Raw genomic sequence first — 16252 nt, 5'->3', positions numbered from 1 at the left:
TGCATGAGTGTGTAGCTTCAGGCCTTGGGAGTTGGCAAGAGGGAGGGAAGGAAGAAGAGCAAAACATTTGGAAAGTCTTTTACTGGGGGATCCTGCTCTGAATCTCCTTAAATCCTCCACTGTGAATTGAGGGTGGGTGGGTGGGTGAGTGCTGGGGAATAAATCTTGTATGAGAACAATCTCAGACTGATGTTGAGTGGTGTCCTTCCTTGATAGATTAGGTCTCCTCTTGCGAATCTGAGTTTTGGTTAATTTGAGGTGACAGCCTCAGAAGAGGAACCCCAGGTGTTAGGAACCCACCCATCCCTGTTTTTCCTTTGTGATGGCCAGAACAATCACCACAGTATGAGGCCACTTCCTCTCCTGGTAGAGCCCAGACATGAGTATAACTGACCTCCCGACTGGTATTTAGCTAGCAGTTCCATCATTTCTAATACCTAATTTTTGTCCCCTAAACATAGACAAGCACAAGTTTTAAATAAAGGCTAATAAAGTTTTGGGTAGAAAAAGGCTTCAAAAGTAGCATCATGCTCCTTTAGAATCTTTGAGCCTCAAGGACAGCTGCTCTTCGGCCTTCAGCTGACCTCAGAAACTAGAAAGACTTATTTCAGGCTCTGTCCTGCTGGCCACTGTGGTTCGGAGTGGAAAGCACCTGCCAGGTGTTGCCGTGAGACAGCTTGGGCTAACGCTTTTCTACAAGCTTTGTGGCTTAAGACTACTCCCCCACGCCCCCACCCAGGGCCCCTAGCCCTCCCTTTCCTCAGGTCTCAAACCATAGTAGGTGTCGAGCGCCCCCTGTGTGTGAAGCTCGGTAACGAGCAAATAAGGAGTGTGGCTTGCTTTAAAAAAAAAAAAAATTATATTTATGTGGTGCTGAGGCTGGAACCCAGTGCCTCGTGCATGCTAGGTGAGCGCTCTACCACTGAACCCCAGCCCCAGCCCCCAGAGTGTGGTTTTTCAAAACTCCCCTCCTCCAAGTACCTATCGGTCTTATTTTTCAAGTGATAAAGCTGCCGAAAGTGCACTGGACCGTGGGATCAGAACACGTTCATTGAAGGTAACTAGCTCTGTGTGTGACCTTGAACTAGTCATTTGCCCAGTGCGGGAGTTGATCCCTGAAATTTCTTCCGGTTTCAACTCTGGGAACAGGAAGATCTCAAGGTCGCGAGTGCTCAGCTGCGGCTAGAAGTAGATCTCAAAAACTTGTAGGCGTTGTTTACTACAGCTTTCGTTTCAGGGTCGGGGGGTGCCTGTCGCTGCCGCCTCACACCCGGGTCGTGGAAGGGTCAAGCTTTGGTGCGCAAGCTCCCGGCTGAACTGAACTACGGCGTCCGGGCTGGGCCGCGGAGTTCCGCGGAAATCCTTCCCCTTCAGCCAATCACTGCTTGAGGCCCTCCCGCGTTGCCGGAAAGAGCTGTAGCCCCGAGCAACTACGACGTCTGGCTTTCTGAATTTGGCGGCGGGAAAGGCCATGAGTAAAGCCCGGGCAGAAGCTGCGGCGGGAGGTAACGGAGCGCTAGCACGATTCGGGAGGGGAGCGGGAGAGACCGGCCTAGTGACACGGTCTCGTCTCACCGTCTCGTCTCTCTCCGCAGCCCCTGGCCTCCTCCTGAAGTACCTGCAGGAGCAGAACCGGCCCTATAGCGCCCAGGATGTATTCGGGAACCTGCAGAAGGAACACGGTCTGGGCAAGGCGGTGAGGACCTTTGAGGATTCCCTCCCCGCGGAGCTCCTGTAATCAGGCTGGGTTCCTGACCTCCCGGGGCTTCCGCCCTCTCCCATTACTGGCTGAAATCTCCCCTGCCTGGGCCCAAAGACTCCTCTTATTGCCCTCCCTTCCCTTCTGCCAGGCGGTGGTGAAGGCGCTGGAGCAGCTGGCCCAACAAGGCAAGATCAAAGAGAAGATGTACGGCAAGCAGAAGATCTATTTTGCGGATCAGGTGAGGAGAGCCTGCGCACATTATGACCTATATCAGATCCCAACACTGAATCAACTAGTATCAACTCTTTGGCACCCCACCAGCGCTCTACCACTGAGTCACAACCCTGCCCTGGGATTTGTATTCTTTAGCCTAGACCTTCACTTGGATGTCTCTGACTTCAGTATCAGAATCAATCCTGCAAAAGAAGAATGCCTTCCTAACTGGCTCCTCCCTAGCATTCTTCTCCCTTAGTGGAATCACTTTTCACCCAAACCAGAGACTTGAGAGTAATTCCTGACTTTTCCCCTGCAATGTCTAGTCCATCAAGTAGAGCTGATTTTTTTCTTGAGTCCAATTTCCTTTCCCTCTGCTATCACTGCTCTAGTCCAGGCCTTGTTGTCTACTAATGTCCCCCCAAAAGATCTCACCTCCTCGAACATGTCTTGAACACTACAGCCAGAATCATCTATCTAAATGCAAATATGATCATGTACCATCCCCTACATAAAACTCTTAAATGCCTCATGTGTGCTCCATAGAACAGGTAAAAGGCACCTGAAGACTTGCTGCAGCCAGCCTCTGGCTTCACCTGCCCTTATTATTTCTTCACCCATCAATACTAAACAATTTAGGTATGTTTTATTCCTCTGTCCCTTGCTTTTCCTCCTTCTGCCTCTGCCCACTTAAATCTTATTCAGTCCTTTGAAATTTCACTCAGTCCCCACTCTCTCCAGAAACCCAGAAATGCTCTCCAGAAGGAGGAGCCAACTTCTCCTTTTTCAGGCTCTTATGCCTTTTGAGTCATGAGGTATATAATTTTCTTTCTACTTGTCTCCCTCACTAAACTAAGGTTCCTCTGGGCAGACCTCATTTTGTGTTCATCTTTGTTGACTCATTACCCCAGTATCTAACATCTAAAAGACATTACTCGTTTAATTGAAGTAAAGTATAACAAATTACTACTCTATTGAGAATTATCTAAAAGAGGGGTTGGCAAACTTCTGTAAAGGGCTTCACAGTATTTTAGCTTTGCAGGCCCTATGGTCTTTTTCAAAAACATGCAGAATTTAGTTTGCTGTTTGCAGGTCCCTGCTGTAAACATTTATCTTGCCTATGCATAAAGTCTAAACTGCCCAAGCTGGCATTCCCATCCTTGCTAGACTGGGTCCTATTCCCAGGTGATGTGACTCTCACTGATCTGCAATAGGTTTTGTTTTTTATGATGCTGAGGCCTGAACACAGGGCCTTACTATGCTTAGATAAATGCTCTACCAACTGAACTCCACCCTAGGGTAATCCTTTTCTAGCAGCCTCTCATGAGAGGGGCTCCTTAGACTTCCATTAGAATCCCTTATCTAAATAGAGCCTCTTGTGCTTCTTCACTTGTAAGATTCTTTGGGTTTCCCGACTCCCCCTACTCCCTCTAGGCAAGGATGAAACCCAGGACTTTGTATGTGCTAGGCAAGCACTTTGCCACTGAGCTACATCTCCAACTCCATTAGATTCTACCTATTGCTGAAACTCATGATCTAGGTGTCCCCACCTTGGTAAGAATGTTTCTTTACTCCTTTAGCCCAGTGAGTAGGTTTTATCACTAATGGAAAGATGTTTCTGTCCTATTTATTATCCTGCCAACCTGGACGCTCTTTGAGGTTAGGCATTAGGTTTCAACTTTTTTTACACATTTTCATTGGGACCAGTATTCAAATGAATGACTTGTTACTGCCTTCCTGATATTTTTTTTTCCTTTTTATGCCTCACATTAATTCATTTATACTTTTTCTCTTGTCTCTGGCAGAACCAGTTTGAAATGGTGAGTGATGCTGACCTTCACAGCCTGGATGCCAAAATCGTGGCCCTCACTGCCAAGGTGCAGAGCTTGCAGCAGAGTTGCCGCCACATGGAGGCTGGTAGGACTGGGGAGCCCTTGCAAGGTGCCCATAGGGCCAAGTTCAGTGTGGAGGTCAGGAACTGCTAAGTGAATGGCTCACTGATTACAGTGTCTTGTTGCAGAGAAGACCACTTTGCTGGGCCGCCTCAGGCATTACATTAAAAGAAATGTAGAGCTAGGTGCAGTGGTGCACGCCTATAATTCCAGTGGCTTGGGAGGCTGAGACAGGAGGATCGCGAGTTCAGTGCCATCCTGAGCAAAAATCAAGGTGCTAAGCAACTCAGTGAGACCCTGTGTCTAAATAAAACACAAAATAGGTCTGGGCATGTGGCTCAGTGGTTAAGTGTCCCTGAGTTCAATCCCCCGTACCAAAAAAAAAGAAAGAAAGAAAAATGTAGAATCACTAATGGCTTTTGTGTACAAATGGGCAAGACATGCATTTGCTTCCTCTGCCGTGATCTTCAGCACACTGCCCCCATGTTTTCCTCTATTCCTGCTTTAACTGGCTACACATTAGTCTGCTCAACCTCATGGCCCACTACTTGTAGCTGGAAGACAAAGAAAAATAGAATGAACTGGTGACTCTGTAAGCCTTATTTTCCTGAATGTGGGGTCTTATTCTAGTAGATCTCAGAGCAAGGTAGAATTCACATTCCTACTTCAAAGAGTACCCCCTGACTGGGAAAGACAGAACCTCTCTGTCAGGGGTGGCAAGTGACCTCAGGAGGATGTGGTTTCAGAGCTGAAGGAGTTAACTAGTGCCCTGACTACTCCGGAGATGCAGAAAGAGATTGAGGAGTTAAAGAAGGAATGTGCTGGCTACCTAGAGAGATTGAAGAACATCAAAGCTGCCACCAACCATGTCACTCCAGAGGAGAAAGAGCAGGTGAGCTGGGAGGAAGGCTAGAGTTGCTTGCGCAGGATTGAGGACAAGGGTTGATCCTCAACAGGTAACTGTGGGCCTGAGGGATTTAGAGTAACCTGTTTCTTCTTTCTAGGTTTACAGAGACAGGCAGAAATACTGTAAGGAGTGGAGGAAGCGGAAGAGAATGGTGAGTTGGAGCTCCAAGGGAGGCTCTGGGAGTGCTTTAAAAAAATGGCAGCCACAAAGAAATTGCTGCCCAATGTCATGGTCTGACAGTTAGTGCCCAGTGTTGCCCACCTAAAAAGGGGTGGTTTTGCTGGGCGTGGTGGCACATGCCTGTAATCCCAGTGACTCTCTGGAGGCTAAGGCCAGGAAGATTGTTGAGTTCAAAGTCAGCCCTCAGCAAAAGTGAGGTGCTAAGCAACTCAGTGAGACCCTGACTCTAAATATAAAATAGTCCTGGAGATGTAGCTCAGTGGCTGAGTGCCCCTGAGTCCAATCCCCGGTACCCCAAAAATAAAAAGAGGTGGTTTTGTTTCATCAGGCAACAGAGCTATCCGATGCAATCCTTGAAGGCTACCCTAAGAGCAAGAAGCAATTCTTTGTAAGTGGCCCTCTCTCCCTTCCTCCCCTAGGGCCATCACCCTGGGATGTCTCATTCACTTCTGTCTCTGTCCTACAGGAGGAAGTTGGGATAGAGACAGATGAAGATTATAAAGTCACACTCCCAGATCCCTGAGGGGGCCCTCTGTGAAAACTGGAGGATGGAAACACAGAGATGCTAGGACTGGCCACTTTTGTTTAGAATGGCTTTTTTTTGTTGTTCCTGCTGCGCTTCACCTTGGAGAATAGTGAGAAGAGAGGCACTAGCCCAGTGCATTGGGAAGAGGGAGGGCTGGTGGCCAGGAAAGGATGGTCACACCCATTTCATTTTCCACATTTTAACAACTTGAACTTAACATGCACACTTAGAATGAAGCTAAAAGAAAGCATTTTATAATATTTATTGTGATATAATTTGATATAAAAATATTTAATGTCCTCTGAATATTCAAACCTCCCAGACATCAAACCTGAAGAAAGCAGCAGGGAGCTTGGGAAATAAAGTAGAGACAGGCTGCTATACCTCAGCATTTGAGAAGCCTAAGACATCCCCCAGTACTTTCATCCCAGGACACATTTTGATTATTTTCTGTACCCTTTCCCCCCACTCCTAAGTCCTGGGAGAAGTGCAGACAGCACTGGGTGATGATAGAGAAACTGGACAGAAAGACTGAGGTGGTTTTGAGGCCCAGAAACTGTACTGAAGTTGCATTGTTGATGTTTAGAAAAATAAAAAATTTCAAGTTTGTAGTGCTGTGTCTCATCTGCCTTTGCTGTGCAGGACTACTGCTGGGGAACAGGGCAAGGATGGATAGGGAGGAAGGAGGTGATGGAACATAAGGCAAAAATAGAAACCCAATAGCCCTGCCCTCAGCTGGCCAGAAAGCTCCAGTCTCATCTTAGACTAACCAGGCAGCCCTAGTCTAAGCCTTTCAACCTTCATGGCTGTGGGACTATTTCCTCTCACTCCTTTTTTCCCACCCAACTACTTCTAAAACATCCATGCTTGAGTCATGTTACCCAAGAAACCAAAACAGGCAGTTTCCATGTACACACAAATCATGAACAGAAATCCGAGGTTTAGAGAAAGAGCTGAAAGGCCAGGAGTTCTTTGGGATACTCAGAACAGACTCCGGTCCTGAGGACTTACAGGGAGAAGAAGACTGGGTAGGTTTGACTTTATGGTCAATATAATAAATTAATCAGAAGCTTTCACAAAACAAAACCCCTAACTCCACTGAAGATGAAGTGAAGCTGGGAAGCCCAAACACCAAGTAGAAACCAGCTGACTGGTGTGAGGTGTCACAGTCCAATCTCAGGCCCAGCAGTCCCAAGACCAAATAGGAAACTCAAAAATCTCTTGCTGGCCATTCTGCATGTTTCCAAGAGCCATCAGTAAAGTTGATTTTTCAATTGATGCAGGACGCCAATCACGATCTCCCGCAGGGTCTGGTGAGGGCAGCAGAAAACAAAGCTCAGGAAGGTACAGAGCTACCTTTTGACATGCTCTTTAAGAAAAGTGCATTAAAGAGCTAGGGGTGTAGTTCAGTGGTAGAACACTTGCCTGGGGGATTCTATCCCCAGCATGGCAAAAAATAACAAAACTGCATGGAAAGAGGTATATGATAAAGCAAGTATAATAAAATGTTACTGGTAGAAGGCAGTTAACTTTTCTTAAATATTTTTTTTTGGTTGTAGGTGGACACAATGCCTTTATTTTTTATTTATTCATATATGGTGCTGAGGATTGAACCCAGCGCCCCATATGCACTAGGCAGGCATTCTACCGCTGAGCTACAACCCCAGTCCCAGCAGTTAATTATTCTAAAATTCAATGTTGCAGTATGTTTAAAGCATTTCACAATTATAATGTTGGGAAACAAATAAGTCTTGAATACAAGTTCAAGCCTTGAGAAAAAGCAGCCAGGCTTTAGAAGCAGAAGATAGTTCAATACCATTAATATATCTCTTCTTACAAATAAACAATCAAAAGCTCTTGGGGCAACTATTTTAATGGGCCTGGGAGTGAGGGCCTGAAATCTGCATGTTTCCAAAAACTGTAGGTAACTGCTGCAGGTGATCAGGGCTTCCACACAAGGCAGCCAAAGAATGATACATGAGGCAGCAATAGTGTAACATGGGTTAAACAAAAGCCAAGAGAGGGCTCTGGCATTGAGTGCTCACACCATACTTGCCAATGAGACCTTAATGTGAAAATCTCGGCTGGAAGCACAGAAGATAACAGAATACTGAAAGTTGAAAGACACTTAAAGTGGCTATCCTACTTTTCTGAACAAAAAGTGGCTTTGTTCACTATATCTGAGGGTAATGTTAGAACCCCAGATCATTTCTGTCCCATACCTGAGGCTTACAGTGCTCCTCAATCCAGCTGAAAACACAAGCTGATAGCTCTTGGAAGCTGGCCACAGAGATGGAGGCATTGAAGGACTCAAACAGGGAGTCCATGACACCTTGAAACACATTAAACTTGTCCTGGTCAGAGACCTGGTCCTCTCCCTCATGGGGGTTGTCCTGATGTGCCTTCACAATCTGCTCATAGTTTCTGAAAGCAAATAGGCATAGATGAGGTGCTATAGCAGCTCCCCACCACCCAGGAAAAAAATGATGAGGTTGCTCTATGCACTTGCCCACCACCCCTCCTTTCATTGGAGTTTTGGGGATGTATTCAATACTACTACCAGGTCAGAAATGGTGAGTCTCCAGCTGTCCTTCACTAACAGGCGTTTTCTGAATGCCATATATAAGGTGCTATCTGGGATACAGTCTTGCTTCACAGTGGCTGACTCAGGTAGTGCGAATATTATCTACACATATTACCTGGTGTAGCCTTTGCACAAGGCAAAGGTGTGTGCCGCAGTCAGCCTCAGTCCCCTCAGAAGCTAATTTCCCCAGTTCAGCACCCCTCTTACACTTTCATTATCTTTAGGGCTGTGACATCCTTGCGTAGTGTAGACACCTCCTCTTCCTGCTTTTTCTTCTCCTTGTGTAAAAACTGGATGTAGTCGATGGCTGGGGTGGAAGCAGAGGAAATCTCAACCAGGAGAACAAAACTGAATTTGATTTCCCTCCTCCACACCCATTATCCCATTACAACCACCACACCAGGACCAGGCCTGGGATGGGTATGTAGTGCTGCCCTCTTCACAGCCCCTGTTGGCTCCACCCCTCAGTTCTCTCCCCGTCCATACTCTTCTGTAGAACGATGGCTTTGCTGAGCTTTTGAGAGCCAATGGAGAAGTCCTGCTGCTGGCAGGTGGGGACGATGGTCTGAAGGTCATCATAGCCTCTCTGTGGAAACAACATGAGAAAGGGGATCCTTAACCCTGAGGGATTAAGTCAAGATGGCACAAAGCTTCCATGACACCAGTTCCATTCTCACAAACTGCGGGGGGTGGGGGTGGAAAGAAGATGTTCATGCCCAGGGACTAGATCATGCACAGCTCCTGGAAAGATGATGTTCATGCCCAGGGACTATATCAGCTCACCCGTAAGGCTATTTGGAGCTGTTTGAGGTGGTCTGGGCAGAGAAAATCTAAAATACATAGCGCCCCCCCCCCCCCAATCACCTTGATGGCGTCCCTCCTCTTCTGCTCCGACTGGGTATGTGCTCGCCGCCGGCGGTCTTTGTAAGATTCCTTGTAGGACTCCTGGTGGTAATCACTGTCCTCATCATCTACGCTCAGAGTTGGGGGCAGGGAGAGGTCACCTTAGGGCCCAGTGGGGCCCAGCTAGCCCACCTTTCCCTGATGGGAAGAACCCAGTGCCCAGAGATGGCAGATGGGCAAAGAATCAGTCAAATATCCTGGATGAGGTAAAAGACACACCCTGTGTCTGGCACTCAAGACTCCAACACCCCCATGTGGTCAGCTGGAGCTTCCCTGTCTAGGAAAGATACTAAAATGATGGCATAACTGAGACCCCCAGGTGGGCAGGAGGGTGTTGCTGCCTACCTGTGTTGGGGACAGAAGAGGCACTGGTGGAACCGATGCTATTAGCTCTGGACACTACACTTCCCTTACGAGTGTTTTCTACAAAAAGCCCTGGAAAAGAGAGGTTCCAATCACTAAGGACTGGAATGGAGTGCATTGCCAGCCCTCATAGACAACTGTGGGCACAAAGGCTTCCTTAAATGACTGCCAGCCGTCCTGAGCCACCCACTTCCTGCCATATCATGCTGCAAAGCTCCTGTCTCCCATATCTACACTGCTCCATAGTCAAACCCTCTGGCTCACAAAGGGACATCTGAACATTTGAGAACCAGTGAACAGCTGTCACTATTTCCATCACTTCCTGGTCCAGAGCAGAGGAATCAGGTGTCACCCATGGTTGCTTCCTGCCCATTCTCCAGTTCCTTTTTCATGTCTCAAGCCAGGACCTTGGCTCAGAGACAGTGGACTGTGCTCAGGTGTGGCTAGCAAGGCCACAAGAATTTATACAGCTGAAACAGGAGAATCATTCCAAAAGCCCAAGACAATAGGGGAGGCACTCACTCACCAGGGTCCAGGCTGTTGTCACTGTAGGCATACTCCACCTGCAAGCACCAAGCAAGGGAGAAGCCCATCAGACACAAGTGTGCTGACAGCCGAAGGGTTCCCCGAACGCAAAGCTGGGATAGGCTGTGAGAGCGCCGCCCCTCTGCATGATCCCTTCCGCCCCACTCATCCTCCGGCCCCCAGCCCCCTCGTTCCCTCGCGCTCGCGCGCACACGCCTCGTTTGTCTCTACACCTTGGCAGCCGCGGGGTAAAAACTGTCTATCTGCAGCCCTGGGAGACTCTGGGGACAGGAAGGAAGCCCCTAATCTTCTCGAACCCCTGTGTGCACGAGCCCAGCCCGCTCTTCCCTGGAGCCGGCGCACGCGCCCACGGGGCTTGCCTTGACCCAGGGGTCCTCGGGAGAGGCGCCTGGCTCCGTCATCTTGGACCTATGGAACCGGAAACAACTAAGCGGGCGGGCCCCCTGCTGCGAGGAAGCGGAGAGGCGCGTCCACGTGACTAGAGTTCACCAATCCACGACGGAGAGGCAGGGATGGGGCGAGAGTGCTGCGCACGCGCGTCTCAAGACTTTAAAACTGACTGGAGGTGGTTCTCCTTGGCGTTGGACCTACAACTGGTCGGTGATAGGGATCTGCTCCTCGCCTGTCCCTGCCTTTCTGCAGTTTAGGGTCTAGAATGGCGGCCACATGAAGCACCTTCTATGAAATGGGATCCCTTCAAAAGGCTTTTGTGAGGGCTGGGGATAGATAGATATATATATATTTCGATGTAGAGCCAGTGCTTCTCACGTGAAGGGCCATGGGTTCCATCCTCAGCACTACCCAAGGGGGAAAAAGTTTTCTAAATATTGTTGCAGATCCTGTGCGCATGTGCACTCACCTGCACCTGCAGACCTTGTCCCTAGGTTAGAAACTGGGCGGAGCACTCCTGCTTCACATCATCTGACCCCATCAAGCTGCAAGTTCTGAGGGCAGAGCCACTACCCAGCATTGATCTTCCAAAACCCAGCCCAGTAGCTGGCAGGGTGCTTGTGGAATTAAATAATCCTTGCAAAAAGTTTGTTGTTTTGCTGCTTTATAGTGAGGAATTAGAAGTACCTAAAAAGTCTCTCACTCAAAAGTCTCTCTCACAGCTAGTAAGTGGGAAGAACGAGGATGACATCAGTCTGGCTAACTTCAAAGGCCATATACTTAACCACTGTAATCCTGATTTCTGGCTCAGGTCTGGGCCCTGAACTTGTGGCATAAGAGTCCAAAGACACTTTAGAGACGCTGGAGCAGGAAGCAGACACCATACAGGCAGCACCTGTAGACATTCACCTTTAATTCTGTTAGAAATTCCAGTGTTTGCCCTGACCCCAGTCAGTGGTGGGCATCAGACATTTGTGGGCAAGAATAGGGATGGAACTCCACAGGGGCCTACTCCCCAATAAGCCACATCTTTACTGTTGATTAAACGTCAGCATGCTGCATAGGATTCCTGTGTCTATCAGGCCCAGCCATGTCCTGCACAGCTTAGCTTGAAGCCCTCTAGGCCTGAGACTGGAAGAGCATCAAGGTACCCATTCCTCCACAACACTGGATCTCATCTACTCCAGAGGCCACTGCGGTCCCACAGAGAATTCATTATCAGTCACGGGCCTGAGGAGTTTTGGATATGCGCTTCTGCAGGAGATTCCAGGCTTTTTCCACCTTCCGACAGTCCAGGATATTGGAAGAAAGGACAACGTCAGGCAAACACCCACTGGACATTCCCTCCCTACAACCCTTTCTTTCCCTGGGCATCAACCTGGAGTTGGGTGACATGTGGCTCCCACAAGGTGCTCAGCACCACGTGGCTCTGGTCCACAAGCTGCTGCCCACTCATCTGGCTCTGTAGCCTGCTTTGAGCGGCAGCTTCACTTAGGCCATCCCTCTCCACAATGCGTCGTACAGCCTGGGCACAGACGAGGCATTTGTCAGGAAGGATCCCAGCTCAGCCTGCTGGATCAGAGCAGGATACCATCTGCAGTAGGGATGGGGTAAGGGTGGGGTCCAGATACCTCTGTCTCAGGGATGACAACGGTCCACACCTCATGTACCATGTTCTGCCAGCCGGCTTCAAGCAGCATGGCGGCATCAATCACACACACATCCTTTCCTGTGGGGAGACCCCAGTCACTGTCAGCAGCACTCTAATGCTTACTATCAATCAGAGGCCCACAAAAACAAGTCCCAGGGAAAGTGGATAGCCATGCTGGGGGCAGGGAAGCTCTCGGGGAGAATCTGCTCAACTCTTCCCTTCAACTGTTCCCATCATCCCTCCCACTCACCCTCAGCCACAGCTAGATCCATCTCCTCTCGGGCCAGCTTTGCAATAACTGGCCACACAATGTCGGTGAGTATCTTCATCTGCTTCTGGGGAGGGGAAAGAGGAAGTAGGCAGAGGTTACTTTCCCTGAGTGATGGAGCCAGCCCAGGAGGTGGGAGTTGGGAACAAATGAGCAGAAATCCAAATTCTGGGTCAGAATTTAGGAGGAGCTAAAGAGCCCTGAGAGGTGTGTGTTTACCTTGTTTCCAAACACCCGGCTGCCTAGGATCTTCCTATTGATGATGCCATCTTTATGGAGAATATCTGAGTGACAGAGAAGGAAGACTAAGCAAAGAGACCAAGCCATCTCCTCACTTCAAGCCACCTCTAGCCCTCCCCAGTTGTTACCTGTTCCAAAGGCCTCCACCACAGGTTGGTATGCAGGGCCACTTGGGGCGTAGGCCCGATGGCCCAAGTGGTCACTGTCGATGACAAATGCCCCCAGGCCCTTCAGCCGCTGAGCTATTGAGCTCTTCCCAGAGCCACTGATGCCAGTCAGCCCAATCACGTAGAGACCTGAAGGGAGCTCTGGCCTCTTCTGGGGTAGATGAGAAGGAACCCCATAGTTACTAGGGCCCTTAGGTTCATGCTTGAGGCTGAACCCCTCAATTTTTACTCTCCAGCATTTCCAGCACGCCCAAACACAAGTGAAAGAGGAAAGGTAGGCTTACATTTGGAGGCCGAAGCAGCTTTCCCAGCAGTCTTTGGCGGGAGTTGGAGGAACTGACTTTCTCTTCTTCATGTTGCTCGTGGCTTTCGTCCTTCACCAGCTGGATCTGATACAAGGCAAGCTCCTCCAAGTCCTGGGGTAAAGGGGGAAGGATGAGAAAAGAGTGAGAGGAGGAAGGAAGAACCCAGATCCCCTTTATCCTCTTCTACCTACCCAAGGAAGGGAAGCTGGGAACCAGTTTCTTCCTGCTTCTTCCCACCACCCTGACCCCTCTCTTCCCTCCTCTGGAGCCATGGTACTTCCAACAGCACCCCATAAAGGTTTTCCCCCTTCCCATCCACACCCTCTGCCAGTCTCCCAGGGGTTACATTCTCAAGGCGGAAGCGGTTGGCGGCCATCCCCCCACGATAGGTCTCCTCGCTGACCACCAGGAACTCCAAGGAGGGGTCAGAGCCAGCAGGCCCATAGGGGTCCAGTAGGGGGATGATATCAAAAGTCAGGGAGGGCTTGATGTCCACCAGGAACTCACTCAGATGTTCCACACGTTCTGCATAAGGCTGGAGCAGCTCAGGGAGCAACTTGCCTGGGGAAGGAGCCCAGAAAAACAGTGAGGCTTTTTTACTGGGGAAGAAGAGTGTGGGCCTGTTTGGGGAAGAGTGTCCCTAGGCCCTGTATCTCCAGAGGAGGGTGACAGGAAGAAAGTATTAAACTGGGAGTCTGTTGCAGGGGGACATGAAGGGGAGGAAATGGACGAGCACCATAGTCTCTGCAAGGGCTGGCATGAGTCCAGAGAACAAGCCACCGAGAGATTACTCCAGAGAACTAACAATGCTAATGGGCATCAGAGTTAGAGAATCCCAAGAGCCATGTCATCCCTGAGTTCATTCTTACTGTCTGTAGCACTACTACCTTACAATTCATTTGTCTATTTATTCCCAGTGTCTCAAATTTTACAGTTGATCACCTGGAGAATCTTAAAAGTAGATTCCTTAGTTCCACATTTGGGAGGTCTAACTGGTGATTGAACCACAAACTAAGAAAGCTTCCTCAATACAATGAATCAAAATGCATTGTTGTCATATATACCTAATTAAAATTAATTAATTAATTAACTTAAAAAAAAGCTTCCTCAGCACCAACTGTCAAGCATTGCGACATTTGGAATGGGTGTGAACTAATAGCCCTATCTTTCTTGATCTTGGCATTAACGGTGGTGGTTGGGAGAGGAAATTTGGGAAATCCTCCACTACCCTAATGCAGGGTCCCTCTCACTCACTCTTTAACAGATCTTTATCTGCTACTCCCACCACAAGCTGCTCCTGGGCCAGGATGCATGCAACACTGAGCAACACCTTGTGAGCATTGTGCAAGCGGTCAAACGTGCCACCCACAGCCCCACGGTGGTAGCCACGCACAGGCTGCTTTGGAGACCTAGCCACAGGGGAAGCTGGCCTAATGGTGGAGGATAAGGGTACATCCAGAGACTCCACAAGCAGCATTCCGGTCCCATAATCCGGGTACAGCAGCACTGAAGACAGTTGTGGACAACAGCTGTAACAGCTGGTGGCATATCGTTCTAGTTGTTGCTTAACTGGATTGTACTGACTTCCATCCAGGGTCTGGAAGTCAGTCAGCACTACTTCTGGCGGGTGGGCCAAATTCTGGACTGAGCTGGGCAGTGGAGGGAGAAAGGCGCTCTTGGTTTGGATGTTGGTCAGTAGAATTCTGACGTCCAGGTGCCTGTGGAGGTTGGCGCCAGCGTAAAGGTGCGCGATGAAATCGAGAACCTCAAACGTGGCCTGCACCGGGCTGGACTGGGGCTGGGCAGGGCCCTCCAGACTCATGCCCGGCTGCAGGTGTACATAGAGTGTGTGATTCACCAGGCGGGCAGCTGAGGTCAGGATAGGAGCGAGGCGAGGGGCCAGGGAGGCCAGTGGCGTCGTCAGCACCAGGAGGCCCGACTGGAATACAGCCATGCTGCCTAGGCCTACGGACAGTCAGGGAGAGGAAATGAGGATGGCTAAGGGGCTATTGGTTGAAGCCGAGACCTGCACTGAGCCTTGGACCCAGAAGGAGACCTGGAGCCAGGAGAAGGCCTGGCCGATCGCGCAATGACTTCTCTGAAGTAAACCAAAATCCTGGGAAGGGGGAACTGGAGAGGAATCCCTGCGTCATAGGGCTGGGGATCCAGGAACTGGGCCCTCTTACTAAACTGCACTGGGTCTTCAAGAAATCGAAGGAGGGGCCTAAAGGGGGACGCTGACGTTTAGGTTGGTTCCCTACTAGCTGAACCCCCAAGGCTTTGGTTCCACTTACACCAGCCGCGGAGGCTTCCCGAGCGGCGGCCCGGAAGCACTGCCTTTGGAACCACAACTCCGAGGTATGGAAACCGAGAGAGGCCAAACATCTCAACTTCGGAACTCAAATCTCACGGAACTCTCGTGAGGTTTCTTGTGGAACGGAGCATGTACTGTTGATGAGGCGGAGCTGAGCGCGGAGGTTGTGAGACTGATTAAATCTTGGCTCCAGATCCATCCGGACTGGGCAGAAAAGGGCAAGGCAGGCTTGAAAGCCCAGATGGCGGATTCCCTTCAGTCCTGGAGAAGAGAGATTGGTTTCAACTAGGTTAACCAAAAGGCAACCAGAACTAATACCGGCTTTCCTCCTTAATTCCAGTGACAGAGGTAGGGGTCACAAAATTGCACTTGCACTAGGAGAGGCGTTCCTAGAGCCTCCTGGTCCTCCCGCTCCCAGCCCGAGGATTTTCATTTGATAGATTACTGGGCAACTTTACCCAAGTCCCATTTCGCACATGGGATGTATGGGACCCTGAATGTTCCAGGGGTACATAGAGACCGGTTCTCATGGCTTCTATAGGATGCTCGCCGCACCACGCACCTTAGTGCGCCTGCTTTCAAGAGAGGAGAAGGAGCTCTGCGTGTGAGCTCAGTAGAGCTACCAGGGTCTCTAAACAGGAGAAAAGTGGGTAAGGGCGTGAGACATAGTGGTAAAGATTTACCTCGAAGTTAATGAGGGCTGATTAGACTGGAGTTTGGAGCGGTGTGGGGGAGAAAGCCAGGTTGCTATTAGAAGACTTTTCAGGTAAATTGTTCACGGAGATCTGAAAAGGGAAAGCAATCAATCCTCAAGATTCCAGTAATGAAGCCGGGCGCTGTGACGCACACCTGTAATCCCAGCGGCTCAGGAGGCTGAGACAGGAGGATGGAGAGTTCAAAACCAGTCTCAGCAACGGCGAGGGACTAAGCAAATCAGTGAGACCGTCTCTAAATAAAATACAAAATAGGGATGGGGGATGTGACTAGGGGTTGAGTGCCCCTGAGTTCAATCCCCGGTACCCCCCCCTCACAAAAAAAAAAAAAAGAGAGAGAGGCTTTAACCTTTATTTTATTTATTTGTTTTTATGTGGTGCTGAGGAT

The 16252-nt window shown here is 49.5% G+C and overlaps 3 protein-coding genes across 6 annotated transcripts; 1 reads left to right on the top strand and 2 right to left on the bottom strand.

Moving 5' to 3' along the window:
• The first annotated feature begins 159 nt into the window (after window positions 1-159).
• Psmc3ip (PSMC3 interacting protein) lies at window positions 160-6031 on the top strand. The gene is made up of 9 exons (XM_058579950.1): window positions 160-1057; window positions 1238-1505; window positions 1596-1696; window positions 1851-1940; window positions 3721-3832; window positions 4554-4699; window positions 4812-4865; window positions 5223-5282; window positions 5361-6031. Exons 2-9 carry the CDS (start codon window positions 1472-1474, stop codon window positions 5415-5417), a joined length of 654 nt encoding a protein of 217 aa, XP_058435933.1. The 5' UTR covers window positions 160-1057; window positions 1238-1471; the 3' UTR covers window positions 5418-6031.
• Mlx (MAX dimerization protein MLX) lies at window positions 5668-10290 on the bottom strand. 2 transcript variants are annotated; one of them, XM_046446569.2, is made up of 8 exons: window positions 10176-10290; window positions 9797-9833; window positions 9253-9342; window positions 8869-8975; window positions 8491-8590; window positions 8212-8311; window positions 7643-7844; window positions 5668-6730 (listed from the first exon to the last, which is right to left on the bottom strand). In XM_046446569.2, the coding sequence occupies exons 1-8, from the start codon at window positions 10215-10217 to the stop codon at window positions 6674-6676; spliced, it is 735 nt and encodes a 244-aa protein (XP_046302525.1). In that variant the 5' UTR covers window positions 10218-10290; the 3' UTR covers window positions 5668-6673. The 2 variants fall into 2 exon arrangements, with proteins under 2 accessions (XP_046302525.1, XP_046302526.1); XM_046446570.2 differs by lacking the exon at window positions 9253-9342 and having other exon boundaries at window positions 10176-10284.
• An 812-nt stretch (window positions 10291-11102) lies between these two features.
• Window positions 11103-15928, bottom strand: Coasy (Coenzyme A synthase). Of its 3 annotated transcripts, none has more exons than XM_046446564.2 (11): window positions 15835-15919; window positions 15132-15412; window positions 14092-14802; window positions 13184-13398; window positions 12817-12948; window positions 12494-12683; window positions 12345-12409; window positions 12108-12192; window positions 11838-11935; window positions 11585-11731; window positions 11103-11487 (listed from the first exon to the last, which is right to left on the bottom strand). In XM_046446564.2, exons 2-11 carry the CDS (start codon window positions 15220-15222, stop codon window positions 11425-11427), a joined length of 1797 nt encoding a protein of 598 aa, XP_046302520.1. In that variant the 5' UTR covers window positions 15223-15412; window positions 15835-15919; the 3' UTR covers window positions 11103-11424. The 3 variants fall into 3 exon arrangements, with proteins under 3 accessions (XP_046302520.1, XP_046302522.1, XP_046302521.1); XM_046446566.2 differs by having other exon boundaries at window positions 14422-14802; window positions 15835-15918; XM_046446565.2 differs by lacking the exons at window positions 11103-11487; window positions 11838-11935 and having other exon boundaries at window positions 11703-11800; window positions 15835-15928.
• Window positions 15929-16252: the final 324 nt, after the last annotated feature.

The sequence above is a fragment of the Marmota monax genome, unplaced genomic scaffold, assembly GCF_021218885.2.
Source record: "Marmota monax isolate L192 unplaced genomic scaffold, Marmota_monax_Labrador192_F-V1.1 WCK01_AAM20220418_F8-fsc00346, whole genome shotgun sequence".
Taxonomy (NCBI): domain Eukaryota; kingdom Metazoa; phylum Chordata; class Mammalia; order Rodentia; family Sciuridae; genus Marmota; species Marmota monax.
The sequence above is the reverse complement of the archived record's forward strand: the minus strand, read 5'-3'. Positions and strand labels throughout refer to the sequence as shown.

Excerpts from the sequence above, each read along its gene's own strand:
- Coasy (XM_046446564.2), bottom strand. The coding sequence starts at position 15,222 with ATGTTTGGCCTCTCTCGGTTTCCATACCTCGGAGTTGTGGTTCCAAAG. Across the intron at positions 14,803-15,131 it reads GGGAAGCCTCCGCGGCTGGT|GCCTAGGCAGCATGGCTGTA; the intron begins GTAAGTGGAACC and ends GACTGTCCGTAG. Across the intron at positions 12,949-13,183 it reads ACCGCTTCCGCCTTGAGAAT|GACTTGGAGGAGCTTGCCTT; the intron begins GTAACCCCTGGG and ends CCTTTACCCCAG.
- Psmc3ip (XM_058579950.1), top strand. The coding sequence starts at position 1,472 with ATGAGTAAAGCCCGGGCAGAAGCTGCGGCGGGAG. Across the intron at positions 1,697-1,850 it reads AACACGGTCTGGGCAAGGCG|GCGGTGGTGAAGGCGCTGGA; the intron begins GTGAGGACCTTT and ends CCCTTCTGCCAG. Across the intron at positions 3,833-4,553 it reads TTGCCGCCACATGGAGGCTG|AGCTGAAGGAGTTAACTAGT; the intron begins GTAGGACTGGGG and ends ATGTGGTTTCAG.
- Mlx (XM_046446569.2), bottom strand. The coding sequence starts at position 10,217 with ATGACGGAGCCAGGCGCCTCTCCCGAGGACCCCTGGGTCAAG. Across the intron at positions 8,312-8,490 it reads AGCCATCGTTCTACAGAAGA|CCATCGACTACATCCAGTTT; the intron begins GTATGGACGGGG and ends CTTCCACCCCAG. Across the intron at positions 7,845-8,211 it reads GCCCTAAAGATAATGAAAGT|AAACTATGAGCAGATTGTGA; the intron begins GTAAGAGGGGTG and ends ATTTGCTTTCAG.